This window comes from Cyclopterus lumpus, chromosome 17, assembly GCF_009769545.1.
Source record: "Cyclopterus lumpus isolate fCycLum1 chromosome 17, fCycLum1.pri, whole genome shotgun sequence".
NCBI lineage: Eukaryota > Metazoa > Chordata > Actinopteri > Perciformes > Cyclopteridae > Cyclopterus > Cyclopterus lumpus.
Genome location: NC_046982.1, coordinates 2,276,114 through 2,290,163, shown reverse-complemented (window position 1 = coordinate 2,290,163; position 14,050 = coordinate 2,276,114). Strand labels below are relative to the sequence as shown.

Sequence of the window (14,050 nt, the reverse complement as noted above, 5' to 3'; positions counted from 1 at the left end):
ATTGTCATTATTAATAATAATTTCCTGGTTCCTGGGTCTTATAAACTACTCTAGCTAACATTTTCAGACACACATAGTGGCTTTTAAAGAAATTATTGGATGTTCTGCAGTTAGATTAAAAGGATTAAAGCAGATTGAACAGACCTGACAGTGTCCTTGACTCCTTGAACATCTGGTCCCATAGACAGAGCACTGTGTACCAGACCCGCTAGACTGGCTATCTGCTCCTCCATGGCTTTCATCCTCGCACTGCAAAATAGAAACACATGTACTGTATCTATCTCATTAACACATGAGGTAGTGTGAGGGTTCAGTTTCGTCTGGACCCAAGCACAGACACGGGGACTACAAGATTGGGTGAAGGTAATGGGTTTATTAACGGAACACTGATGAGAAAGTAGGACAGGAGGTGAGTGCAGGTAGAACGGTGAGGTGGCGTGAGCTGCGGCGGCTGAGCAGGGGTGCAGGCACGGTAATCCACTGGAAACGGTGAAATAATCTGGCAACTGGAGAGAGGGAAGCCGGGGTTGAAGACAAGTGCTGGAGATGAGGTGTGGAGATTAGGCCAGGTGCCGGAAGCCACGGCCATGGCGCACACACACACACACACACACACACACACACACACACACACACACACACACACACACACACACACACACACACACACACAGGGGACACAAGAGACGCAGGCGCCTCCAGGCGCCCCACCAGGCTTGTCTGGATGCTCCCGGTGGAAGTCCTGGACAAGTGAAGCCTCTGAGAAGGAGCTGCGTGGAATCCAGGAGCGTTTCTCTGGGCCGCACCGCTCCCAGTCGATGAGATACTGGAATCCCCGGCACATACGGCGGATGTCCAGGATAAAAACCAGGTGTCCTTATCCTTCCAGAATTTTCTGCTGCATTTGACCACCAGTGAACCACCAGATCCTTATTTCCTCACTTCAGGACCTGGGTATCTCAGGTTCGGATCTTTTTCTTTTCTCATGCTAGCTCAAGGACCGCACTTACCAGGTAAGTTGGAGAGGATCTGTGTCTGAACCCTCTCCTCTTACTACTGGGGTCCCTCAAGGCTCCGTTCTGGGTCCCCTCCTCTTCTCTCTGTACACCAACTCTCTCGGCTCTGTCATTCGCTTGGATGGCTTTTCCTACCATAGCTATGCTGATGACACCCAATTGATCCTCTCGTTTCCCCAATCTGAAACACAGGTAGCAGCACAAATCTCTCCCTGTCTGACTGACATCTCTCAGTGGATGTCTGAACACCACCTTGAAATCAACCCTGACAAGACTGAACTACTTTTCCTTCCAGGAAAAGGCTCTCCCACCCACGACCTGACTATTACCTTCAACAACTCTGTGTTATCCCCGACCCCGACTTCCAGGAACCTCGGTGTGACACTCGACAGTCAACTCTCCCTGACTGCCAACATTACTGCAACAACACGTACTTGCTGCACAACATCATGAGAATACATCCCCTTCTCACTCAGAAGGCGGCACAGGTTCTGGTCCATCCTCTGGTCTAGGTTCTGGTCGAGGCTCTGATCATCTCACGCATAGACTACTGTCACTTCCTCCTGGCAGGTCTACTAGTGCCATCCGACCTCTGCAGCTCATCCAGAATGCAGCAGCATGACTGGTCTTTAACCTAAATTCACCAGTGGTTGCCCGCATCCTTGCTGCAAACAGATTGGGTCCAGTCTACCTCCAGGACATGGTCCAACCTTACACCCCAGCCCGTTCACTCCGCTGGGCATCTGCCAATCGGCTCCGTCACTGCGAGCTAAACACTCAACAGAGTCACGACTGTTTGCTGTCCTGAGTCCTCAATGGTGGAACAAGCTCCCCAATGACATCAGTACAGCAGAAAGTCTCTCTGTCTTATGCCGCAAACTATATCTTGAATAAAAACATTAAAATAATAAAAATGTTGATCGTGTTAATCATATTAAGTTGTTTGGTAAATTCAAAGAGGTGTCCCCAAATACTTTGTGCAAGTTCAGGTTTACTGGTATGCCCACCAGACAATGCAAGTAAAATGGGGCCAAAGTCTCTAAGCCCCATTTGGGGTTACCAATGGTGTCCAACAAGCGGGGATTTTGTCTCCAGTTCTTTTTAATCTTACAGTGATAATCTGTCCAAGCAATTGAAAGCCTGTAATACTGGGTGCATGATTGGTAATACTTTAGTTAACCAGATCATGTGATGATCTTGTGATTCTTAGTCCATGTAGTGCTGGTCTTCAGCAGCTCCTTACTATATGTACCGTCTATGGTGTGGAACATTATATAAAATACAATGCCAGTAAGACTGTTATCTTGATCTGTAGAACCAAGGAGGATAACAGTCTAAAATGTCCTGACACAAATTGTCTGAACACAACCTTCGTGTCTGTGATAAGGTAAAATATCTTGGACAATTTATTACAGAAAAGATGACAGATGATGATATTTATAGGCAATGTCGTAGGATGTGTGCACAAGTAAACATTCTCTTACGCGGGTTTAGTATGTGTAGAGATGGAGCGAAGCTGTCACTGTTTAGAGAAGATTATACACATTCTACTTCACATGTGTGAGTCACCCTGAGTCTGAAATAAAGTTTGATTGATTGATTGTATTATCTAAATCATATGATGTGTTCCATATTCAGCTCTTTCATTCCACTGGATACAATGCTAATACGGATCTCATCAATGCATGGTATTTCTCTTAAGTTATTTACAGATCTGGTACTTTAGCACTGACATTAGCGCTCACATTAAATAAATTAATTAGTCTGCTCTGAGCTCACCTCTGGGCGTTGCTGGAATTCACATGACCATGAAACAGTCTCTCAGGTTGTCCTAGAGGGCTGTCCACAAAGACAGACGAGGTAGACGATGACGAGCCACTTCCTCTGCTTCTGTTTACGATCTCCACTGTGGCTTCGTGACTGTCCCGCCGCAGGGACCGGCGAATAGTTGACATCCTCTCTGGAGTCACCAGGCCCACCCCTCCGACGATCTGTCCCTCAATCATCCTGACATCATTGACTCTGTGAGGGGAAGGGGGCGGCGTTTTGGTTCCCAGTTGAGGAAGCTGGCTGTCGCCATACTTCCTGCTCTTCTGCCTGGATGGTGGAAAATCAGTTGGTTACATGGTCAGATTACGGTAGGTCCCCACTTGTAAAGCAGATGTTATTGTACTCCAACCAATTACTGATGAGTTCTTCCTCTCAGATTACAACAAAATGGATGTTTAGCTATATTTATCAACCATCTAGGGTGAAATAATGTGTTAACGCAATATTTTAATTTAGCATAGTATTTACCAAGACTAGAAGTAAACTAGCTCAGCTCAGCAGCGGTTCACCTGATTGCTTATAAGCCCTGATTTAGATTTTGTTTGCTAAGCAATGGAGCACAAAAAAGGTCAAATGAAAGAAAAGTTCCAAAGTTATAGGAATCAGACAGCTCCTGCAAAGAGAGAAAATCATGCAGCGTGTAATTCACTTTAATTTTCACTGTTCACGGTTCATTCTCCCAAAGTCATATCAGAGCTGGGTTGTGTTACTGATACTACACATTTAATCACTTCAACAGGCTTTTATTGTGAAGCAGTCACAGTAAACACAACGTATTTGTCACTGAGGTCTGAGCTGACAGCACTAATCTGTAAATCTGTCAGGGAGCAGGGGAGAAAAAGAGCAGCACTGTTTTTATTCAACTCTACTTGCTGTTTCCACGGAAACAGATGTCGCCATATTAACCAAAACTGGCAATACTGAGTTTTGTTTGAAATAACAGTGCAATGCAGAAAATATCTTCCTATTGATAACATGATACTGGTTTCATCCATATTTTCCAGCTCTGAAAAAAGAAAGGCAATATGAGGCAAACCCTTGTGGATCTGCAGCCCTAGTATAGACAGGTAGTTACTGTATGCTGCAGTTGCTATGGAAGCAGGCTGAAGCCGGTTTATGACCTCTGCCAACCTCTCACCTCCTGATCTCTGATGTCACCTCCTGCTGCACACAAAGCAGAAGTGACAGAAGCAGTCACTGGGCTACGTTTCCATAGCCAAAGACAGACACTGTGTATGTGTCTGCATTGGGTTTAAATCAGTATGCGTACCTGTGGAGGAAATGGGTCTGCTCCAGGCTCTCTCCGTAACCCATTAGGGGTTTAATGGAGGCCCGGTACTGCTGAAGCCCCCCTGGGATCCCTGTGACCCCAGCATCCACCATATCTGCAGTGAGAGAGGGAGGAGCGCTACACCGGGAGGAGGCCATGCTCAGGTGACCTCCTCCTCTGTCCTGCAGGGAGGAGCAGTAGGAGTCTGGGTAATGTGGTCCTCCTTCTCCACGCACCACCAGGGCCATGGTCTTACTGCTGCCAGCGTCCTCATCTGTCACACACATACACAAACACACACACACACACACACACACACACACACACACATTCAGACTTTCACTGTATCAGAATATAATGTCATCGTTCCAAATGTAAAATATATAATGTTAACATGTAATGTATTTAATGTATTATCTAGAGTCAGATTCCAGAACTGTATCACCCATGAAGGAAACCAAGTCTGGTAAATGATGGACAAGTGGACTACGCTAAATTAGATGCTGCTGCTCTGTTTTTAAAGATAAATGGCATTGTAATCAGCAAAGGTCCATCTTCCACACCTTTGTGTCCAGGAACACAAAAAAGCGCAGACACATCACTGATACTCTCAAATGTGTGATCCTTAGACTCAAAAGTTTGACATATCACAGGAAGGTACAATGCAATTGTATCTGGTTGAGAATGAGAGTATCCTCATATTTAGAGTAACTGAGTACTATGGAAACACCTTAGCTAAGTCAAGAATTATCTGGACAAAACGGTATACACTGCATCAAAATGTGTTATAAATAAAATGCATTCTTTAATTATTGTCTCAGAGGTAACACAAACTAGAGTTGATTGAACTGGAACTGGAACCTCATCCAGGTTAATCAACTCAGAGTTCAGGGTTAGAATGAAAATGTTTGTTAAAGGTGCTTTCTGGAACAGCACAGCTTCTGAACACCAAACTGCTCCACTGCTACTTCCACTGAATGTGTTTGAACTATTACAGTTGCTATTACAATACATACACAATAGAAAGCACAGTAGACAAGACGCCTTTTACAATCTGTATAAAAAAAAGCCTCCCGTATTAGTATCTGGTTGTGCATGTGAAAGTTTTTAACATGTGTTCATGTTTATTAAGTGTTGTTTATTTCAACTGCCAAAGTAGATCCCCATCAGGTGAGCATGGGCATCCACTGTGTTTTGTAAGCTTGTCATAAGGCCCCCAACAGGCTCCCCCTGCAGGTATCTCACCAGGCTTCACGTCTCTCCTCTCCAGTATAGCACTGCTGCTAGTGCAGAGAGAGCTGGATCGCCCCACACCTGACAGCCGCTCCCGTGGTAACGTGACGCTGCCTTGGTCCACCATGCCTGTCCTCTCCCCTGTGCTCCTTCCACCGTACGCCATCCTGGAGGGGGACGAGGGCATGGAGCGGACCATGGGTGGGGACATGGAGCCCTGCAGGTTGTGCAGGGTGCTGCGGCCAGACGCCGCACTGTGGATCGGACTGGGACTGCTGTACAACACCTCTTTGGAGATCTACAAGAAACAACCTGTGTCAATATCCTTATTCAGACATGTGAATACATACACTTACATTTCTTCTTAACGAAGTGTGTCCGCAGACAAACTTTGTTCAGACTTTATTTACATGTTTTGAAATAATGTACTGTATATCTTTACAATGAAAAACTGTAATACAGAAAGGGCAAAGATATGTTTTGAAAAGGCATTCAGAGTTTAATCTGTTGACCTAAATAACAGCTGAAGAAACTGTAGCTTTACTGCATACATATAACGAAAAAAGGGAATGATGGATACATGAATACATAACAAATAATGTAATGTTCATAACAGGTTACCCAGGCTACACACTACTGCTGTAATGTTTTGTTTAATTTAGTTCATTTTGGTTCTGTTCTTAATATAGTTTTGTAGCCTTCAATGTGAGATATTATTTTTTCTTATCAAACTGCTACATATCACTGATTTATGACGTAAAATCAAGTTGTCATGGAAACTGATACTGTCCTTCTCAGGAGGACAGCCTGTGTTTATCGTGTTTATCTACATAACATTCCATTTGAACTAATGCACTAATCAATGTTCCATATGAACTGTGGATCAAATGACTAAGTGTCATGTGTCAGTCATTGCAATGAGCTTCCCTCAGCTTTACAATGTTTACCTTTGGTTGGGTTTTATAGTCTACAAACTTCCTGTTTGTAGCTTGTTTATAACTGCAGCAGGGAAAGGAGTGTTTGTTTCAAAATGAGCAAAACACATTCCATGCACTTATTGTTCATGTTCTGCCTCCCAAAAGAACAGAAGACTTGTTCTCCTACCTCCTGCATGAGATGAGGAACCTACAGGCATGTCAACAGACAGCTCCCAGAAACTAAAACAAACCCAGTGCCGGAAAAACTGCTTTTAAAGAGAAGCCCTGTGTAGGCATGCAGGTGTGTGTGTGTGTGTGTGTGTGTGTGTGTGTTTGTGTGTGTGTGTGTGTGTGTGTGTGTGTGTGTGTGTGTGTGAAAGTTGTGCATGCACTGTGGTAAAAGCTCCAAGTATCAAAATGCTCTCATGAAGTCAGTGAATCAACTTGTGAGATCAGACTGACTTCCGCTCACCACAGCACTGACAAAAAAGCTGTCAGACTCTGACTGCCAGACTGATCCAGGAACAGCCAGTCTATACTGCTGCTGCTGTGTAAACCTCACAACTGCTTGTTTTTTTAAACTTAATCACTTCTCGGCTAAAGGACACATGTTAGTACACATTATGCATATCTTTAATGTACAGCAGAAGGTAATATGTGATCATTTCATGTTGTTCTACACCCACTTTCTATCAACAAGCCCATTATTACTCTACCTCTTTCCTTCCCTTTGTCAGAACCAGTAAACAGGCATGAACTTGTTGCATTTCATTCACAAGGGTTGGTGTGGTCCCACTAGGCCGGTTTTACATGTCAGGTTTTGCCATCATGGAGCTCTGTCAACCATTTCACCAGAAGCCAGCAGCACACGTATCCTCATCATACTCATGTTCTGCTGTTACTGAAACTTTAACAACTCTTATTTGGATATCTAGTGGAAATTGCAAAGTCGAAAGATTGCCCAAGATGTCAGGCTGAACTTTTGGAATGATGTACAAGACGTTTAGATGATCGATTTGATCCTTATCTGAATCACGGTGTGAAGCCCTTTGAGGCAGATTGGTGATTTGGGGCTTTATGAATAACAATGAATTGACATGACTGGTGAGCATAGACAGTAACAAAAAAATGGCAAGTGGGGAAGCAAATGTTGAAACATGCTGTGCAGAAAGGGCGTAGGTTTGCATATGGTCCATAGGGACTAGTCACGACCAAAGTTTTGGGAAAGACACAATTATCCCCACCAATATGAGGTTAATTTGAAAAAATAAGTGTGCACAATATATTTGCAAACTCATTCGTATTATTATCTATACTATGTTCGTTGCCCAGAAGAGTGAAAAATATATTTTCACGTTTTCCAATGCGCCTTCGAGCCTGCAAGACAATATGCTGTCATTTAATTGGCTGAAGTGTCAGAGTCAGAAACACCGTGAATCGTGAGAGCTGGCCGGAGTCACGGTAAGCTACTAAATACGACAGGAAATGATAAAGCCTCATATTAGTATTTTGTTTGGTCTCAGCATTGACACGTTGACCCTGTTGTGCTTTGTAGATAGGAAAATGCCACCAAAAAAAAAAGAGATATCCAAAGTGTGTTCACCACCCAGAGGGTCGTTGTTAGTTAGCTAGTAGCAGGCTAACTCCCCCACACAGTGCAAAGCTGCAGGTGCAGATGTAGCGCAGGTTGAGGAAGCAGCAGCTGGACCATCAGGGCTCCAGGTGAGGTCTTACTCATGGCATTTTGTAAGAATTACCATTTGACCATGCATTAGCAAGAAAATTGAAGGATGTTTGGGGAATCTGACCTCATGTCAGCACTTTTGGATTGTGAATTATGTGATGTTGAATAAAAAAACAAGGCTGTTCCATAAAACCTGAACCTATTACTTAAATATTCTAAATTGCTTTCAAAATAAATACATACACTACTCATAAGGTCTACATTTATTAATTAAGACATTATGAATGCATTCAGGAAACTCATAAATCAGGTTGAGAAAGCAGCAGCTGGACCATCAGTGCTTCATGTGAGGTCTTACATTGATTCTGTGTTGAGGTGTATTATCATGGCTGACAGGGTAAACATTGTCTCCCTGTTTTAAGTGAATTATTATAATGTTAAAACATGCATGTGCAGACTAGGGTAAGTTCTCTTTGCTCTTTAAGGAACAGTTAGTTTGAGTGACAGTGACCGTCATGAAGTTAGTGTAGCAGAGTCCTGGACGTGAGGAGTGAACCACACATCCTGATCTTAAACTCATCAGAGCAGCAACTTCAGCACAAGAGGTTACGGTTTCAGGCAAAGTGATATAGTCAGTATATGTGGCTGCATTATAGCCCTACATTGAAAAAGGTACTTTGTTTTGAGTGTGTCAAACCATACACCATCAAAAAGACCACTTTGGAAAAAAAGAATGACCCAGCCTTCTGCTTAAATGGTTTTAGTAATTGAAAAAATGCCATTGAAAGCTTTAATCAAGCAAGTAAAGCACACCATCATGCTGTAACAACAAATGCATTGGAGAAAATGCCAGTTCACACCCAACTACTACGTGCAATGGCTAAAACACAGCAGGAGGCAAGGCACTGTCTAATTAAAAGTATGATAGATTTATTTTAAATGTTCTAATTTCTTTTGTATTTTTTTCACTACACAACTGGTAAAAGTTGTTTATATATATATTTTGGATATAGAATATACTGTTACACTATATTGGCATTTTAGCAGAACTTTTCTTATTCATTTATTATTATTATTTATTTGGTGCAGAATAATGTTTTGTATTTAAACTACGGTTTTATTACTGTAATTATGTTTAAATCAGTTCCAAGTTACACAAATGTTAATATATTTAAAGAAAGTTTGCCTGTTCAACATAATATCAACTCCGTTTTTTTTTAATATGGGGGAGGGCGTGGGGGTCGAGGGGAAGCTGGCAGTGTCCCTACCAATGCTGAGACCAAACCTACGCCCTTGCTGTGCAGTCCTTCCTATGGGACTGATTGTGCACTAGTTTGTCGGTGGCCATGCCTCAGGTTCATGCTGAACTCACTGTAAAGAAAAGACATCTCACACCTGAACAAGCTGAACGTTTTGTTATGCAAATGATTATTTTTTATAATACATAATTTGTTGTCTTCCTTTGTGAGGCACTTTGTGAGTTAAGTTGAGAGTATCTGGGGTGAGAGTATTGTATTTTACTGCAATTAATTTAATTTCAATAGCTCAATATTAAAATTAAAAAATTGCCTCAGAGGGCTTTAAAATCTACATCATACGACATCTTCTGTCCTTGGGCCCTGACATCAGATAAGGAAAAACTACCCACCCAGAGTTCCTGTGAAAGCAATGTGTAGGAAACTGAGATCACTGACACAAAGTGGACTCAAAGTGTGAGTGGTTGGAACAAACGGAGCATACAGACCCTGAGAGGAAGTGTTTTATGTTTAATGCATGTACAATATACAGTTTCCTGTTCTATATTTGAGAAAATAAAATCATAACATGAGACGGAGGACTCCTGTGCTAACTTTAGTCCGTCCCAGATTGATCTTCTTGTTGATAGTGCTACAGACTCACTGAGAAGGACACTAGACTCAATAGCCCCTCTGAAGAAGAAGATGGTGAGGCAAAGGAGGTTTGCTCCCTGGTAGAACCCTCAGACCCGCAAACTAAAGCATACATCACGAAAGCTTGAAAGCCTATGGCATTCCACCAATCTGGAAGAATCACGCTTAGTTTCGCGAGATACTCTTAAAACATATAAGAAGGCCCTCCGTAATTCCAGAGCACCCTATTACCCATCAGTAATACAGAAAAATAAGAACAACCCCAGGGTTCTCTTTAGCAATGTAGCCAGGCTGACAGAGAGTCACAGCTCTGTGGAGCCGTGTATTCCTATAGACCTCAGTAATAATGACTTCATGAACTTCTTCAATGAAAAGATTCTAACTATTAGAGGCAAGATTGATGATCTTTTGCCCTCAACCAGTGCCGATCTGGCCATGGAAACGGCCATATACCCTGGTGTATATTTGGATGGCTTTTCTCCAATCAACCTTGACCAATTGTCTTCAACGGTTTCTACTTCTAAACCGTCTACCTATCTCTTGGACCCCATCCCAACGAGGCTGCTTAAAGACAGTTTGCCTTTAATTGGCACCTCGCTGTTGGATATTATCAATGTGTCTTTGCTAACAGGCCATGTATCACATTCATTCAAAGTAGCTGTAATTAAAACTCTCCTGAAGAAGCCCACTCTTGATCAAGAGGTGTTGGCTAACTACAGAGCGATCTCTAACCTTCCCTTCCTCTCTAAGATCTTTGACAAAGTAGTCACAAGTTGTCTGTGTCATGATCCCCGGTTTGTCATGTGGGTGTCTGCCTGGCCGTGGCCTTCTTTTCCCCCTTCTGCTGCCAATCAACTCATGGAACCTGTTCCCTCATCAAGCCCCCCTGCATATATACCTCAGTTCTCCCTCAACTCCTCCCCTGATCGTCAGTTCACACTCTCGGAATGACTACTAGGGCCTCTTGGATTTTTTGTATATTATTGTCGGTAAACTTGTGCTTTCCCAGCCACAGCCTCTCTGCTTCCCCGGCACACTCCTGGAGAATGACCTAGCCACCCAACCAGCCATCAGCCCGCAGAGGACGCCATCACGGATCCCACACCTCTTCCATCTCAACTCCTTAAATAAATATAATTGTGTATTACTCCTGCTCCGTCTCCTTGCCAAAGGAACCAGCGCAGGAGTCCACCATCCCAAGGGCGCTTTTCAGCCAAGGAGCTCTACTTGGATAACATCAACAGTTACTACAGAACCTATTCGATAAAGACCGGGGCAATGACAGACCGAATCTTGGAATTAACAAATCAAGTGTCTCTGTTAACCGCTCAGTGGCCTCCATCATCCAATCCTGTACAGCCCGGACTCCAGCCATCTCCAGCTCTGCTCCCAGAAGTGTTCACTCCGTTTAGAGAGTCCTATGTTCCGGACCCTGAACCCTTCTCCGGAGACCTGGGTAGGTGCCGAGGTTTCCTTCTCCAGTGTTCTCTGGTTTTTAGCCAGCAGCCGTTGACCTTCCCCTCCAACGTTTCCAAGGTACGTTATATTTTGGGCCTGATGAGCGGAAGGGCTCTAGCCTGGGCAGACTCTGTAAATTCTAATCTGGCAGTAACTACCCTTTCCTATGAAGACTTCATTTGCAGGATTAAGGGGGTTTTCGACCACCCGGACCACCTCTGCTCCTCCCAGGAAAGAGTCCATGCAGTTGGGCCGAGCTCATCTTTCTCCTGATGAACGGCTGCGCAGGATGAGTGCCTTTACTGTGGCCAGCACGGTCACTTTTTTGCTCTCTGTCCAGTCTGCCCAAAAGACAGAGCTCACCAATATCAGTGGGCGAGCCAACCCTGTTCCCTGAGCCAGTCATTCCCACGTAGGTTGCTGATCAAAACCACTGTTTGTAATTAACAACTCTCTTTTCCCCTCCTTGCCCTGGTCGACTCTGGAGCTGAGGATAGTTTCTTAGACAGAGATGTGGCCCTCCAGACTGGTTTTCCCTTAGAACGATTACAGTCCACCCTCACAGCTACTGCCTTAGATGGCAAGCCGTTTGTCCCCTTGTCCTGTCTGGTAACCATAGTGAGATTATTCGGCTCAACATAATTTCTTCCCCTAACTCCCCGCTAGTCCTGGGCCATCCCTGGTTGAAGTTGCACAACCCACACATCGACTGGTCGGCAAGGAGAATCCTTAGCTGGAGCTCATTTTGTCTCTCTACCCGACCTCCTAATTGCATCAAATAAAGGACTCATCTCTGCACTTGTTTTGTTAGACCTTAGTGCTGCATTTGACACCATTAATAATGACATCCTAGTACAGACACTGGATCAGTCAATTGGCATTTCAGGTACCTCAATAAGTTAGTTTAAATCCTTTTCATCAGATCAATGTCAATTTGTCTTTGTAAACGATGAAGGCTCGATGACCACCAACGTTAATCAAAGAGTTCCACAAGGTTCTGTGCTTTGACAATTTGATTTACCATATATATATATATATATATATATATATATATATATATATATATATATATATATATATGCAACATTATGAGGAAACACTCCATAAACTTTCATTGTTATGCAGATGATACTCAATTATATCTATCAATCAAACCAGAAGAGACCAACCAGCTCGCTAAACTTCAAGCATGTCTTCAAGACAAACACATGGATGACCTGCAACTTCCTGATGTTAAACTCAGACAAAACTGAAGTTATTTTACTGGGCACTGAACAACTCAGATCAATTATCTGGTGATGTGGTTTCTGTGGATGGCATTGCCCTGGCATCCAACACCACTGTAAAGAATCTCGGCGGTATCTTGGATCGGGACGTGTTATCAGGAACTGGTACCACGGAGGCAGGACCCAATTAGCAGACACAAGGCGAGGCAGTTTCAAAAGGGCAAGCTTTACTTGTGACGACACTCAACGACATCAAAAGACAAACCGACACAGGACAGGGAGTTGACACAGACTAAATACACAGGGGAATGAGACACAGGTGGAAACAATGAGGGCAGGACTTGCAATCACACAGGAGGTACTGCCGACCGCGGTGCCGAACCACCAAGAGACGCTTGACAGCATAGGTCGGACCGCCATCAATGAGTTGGGGTGGTGGTGGCGGTCTGGTGGCCGGAACCAAAGGGCTCTCCTTTGAAGTGGGGTGGACCCTCATGGGTCTAGGGAGTTTGAGTCTCATGGCCACAGGGTTAATCACTCTTGAAATTGGGAAGGGTCCCACAAACCAGCTTACGGGACTCCACATGAAGGGGAAGGTCCCATGTAGATAGCCACACCTTCTCGCCGACCCGATAGTCAGGGGCCTGGGACCGCCGTTGATCTGCCATATTCCTGTAACGGGCAGAGTTCTTGAGTAGGGTCTGGCGTGCTCGGTCCCAGGTGCGGCGGCAACGGCGGACCATGGCCAGAGCAGAGGGTACTCTAGACTCCTTCTCCAGAGCAGGAAACAGGGGTGGCTGGTAGCCATAGGTGCACTAGAAAGGGGAGAGGCCAGTAGAGGAGGGAAGAGTGTTGTGCGCATACTCAACCCAAATGAAGTGTCTGCACCAGGAAGTGGGGTTCTGGGACACCAGACAGCGAAGGCCCATCTCCAGCTCCTGGTTTAGTCGCTCTGTCTGACCATTGGACTGTGGATGGTAACCAGAAGACAGACTGACCGTGGCCCCTAGGAGACTGCAGAACTCCTTCCAGAACTTGGAAATGAACTGGGGACCCCGGTCCGACACCACATCTGCAGGGAACCCATGGAGACGGAAAACATGAAAAAGGACAGCTTTCGCCGTCTTTGAGAATCGGTCCACCACTGTGAGAATGGTGGTGTTACCCTCGGACAGGGGAAACCCAGTGACAAAGTCTAGAGAAATGTCCGACCAGGGGCGATGTGGAACTGGTAGCGGCCTTAGGAGGCCAGGTGGAGAAAGTCGGGGAACCTTACACCTGGCAGACTGATACATACTCCCCAACCTCCCTCTCCATTGCGGGCCACCAGAACCGCTGCTTAATGACGAACATCGTCCTCCGAACGCCGGGGTGGCAGGAAACTCAAGAGTGGCCCCACTGGATGACCTGAGATCGGAGAGGGAACAAACATCCTACTGGGGGGGCAACCATCAGGGGCAGAAACACTTGCGGCAGCTTGTCTCACCCTCTCCTCAATGTCCCACAATACGGCCCCAACCAGGCAGG

At 44.7% G+C, this 14,050-nt stretch overlaps 1 protein-coding gene across 1 annotated transcript in view; it reads right to left on the bottom strand.

Annotated features, from left to right (window-relative positions):
* The window catches only part of LOC117746271 (sickle tail protein homolog), a 96,404-nt gene that overhangs the window by 34,946 nt on the left and 47,408 nt on the right, over positions 1–14,050 (bottom strand). The window contains exons 7-10 of the mRNA XM_034555309.1: positions 5,362–5,647; positions 4,117–4,390; positions 2,796–3,113; positions 145–249 (exon numbers count right to left, since the gene is read on the bottom strand). Of these exons, the coding sequence (XP_034411200.1) occupies positions 145–249; positions 2,796–3,113; positions 4,117–4,390; positions 5,362–5,647 (983 nt within the window). The remainder of the gene's footprint in view (positions 1–144; positions 250–2,795; positions 3,114–4,116; positions 4,391–5,361; positions 5,648–14,050) is intronic.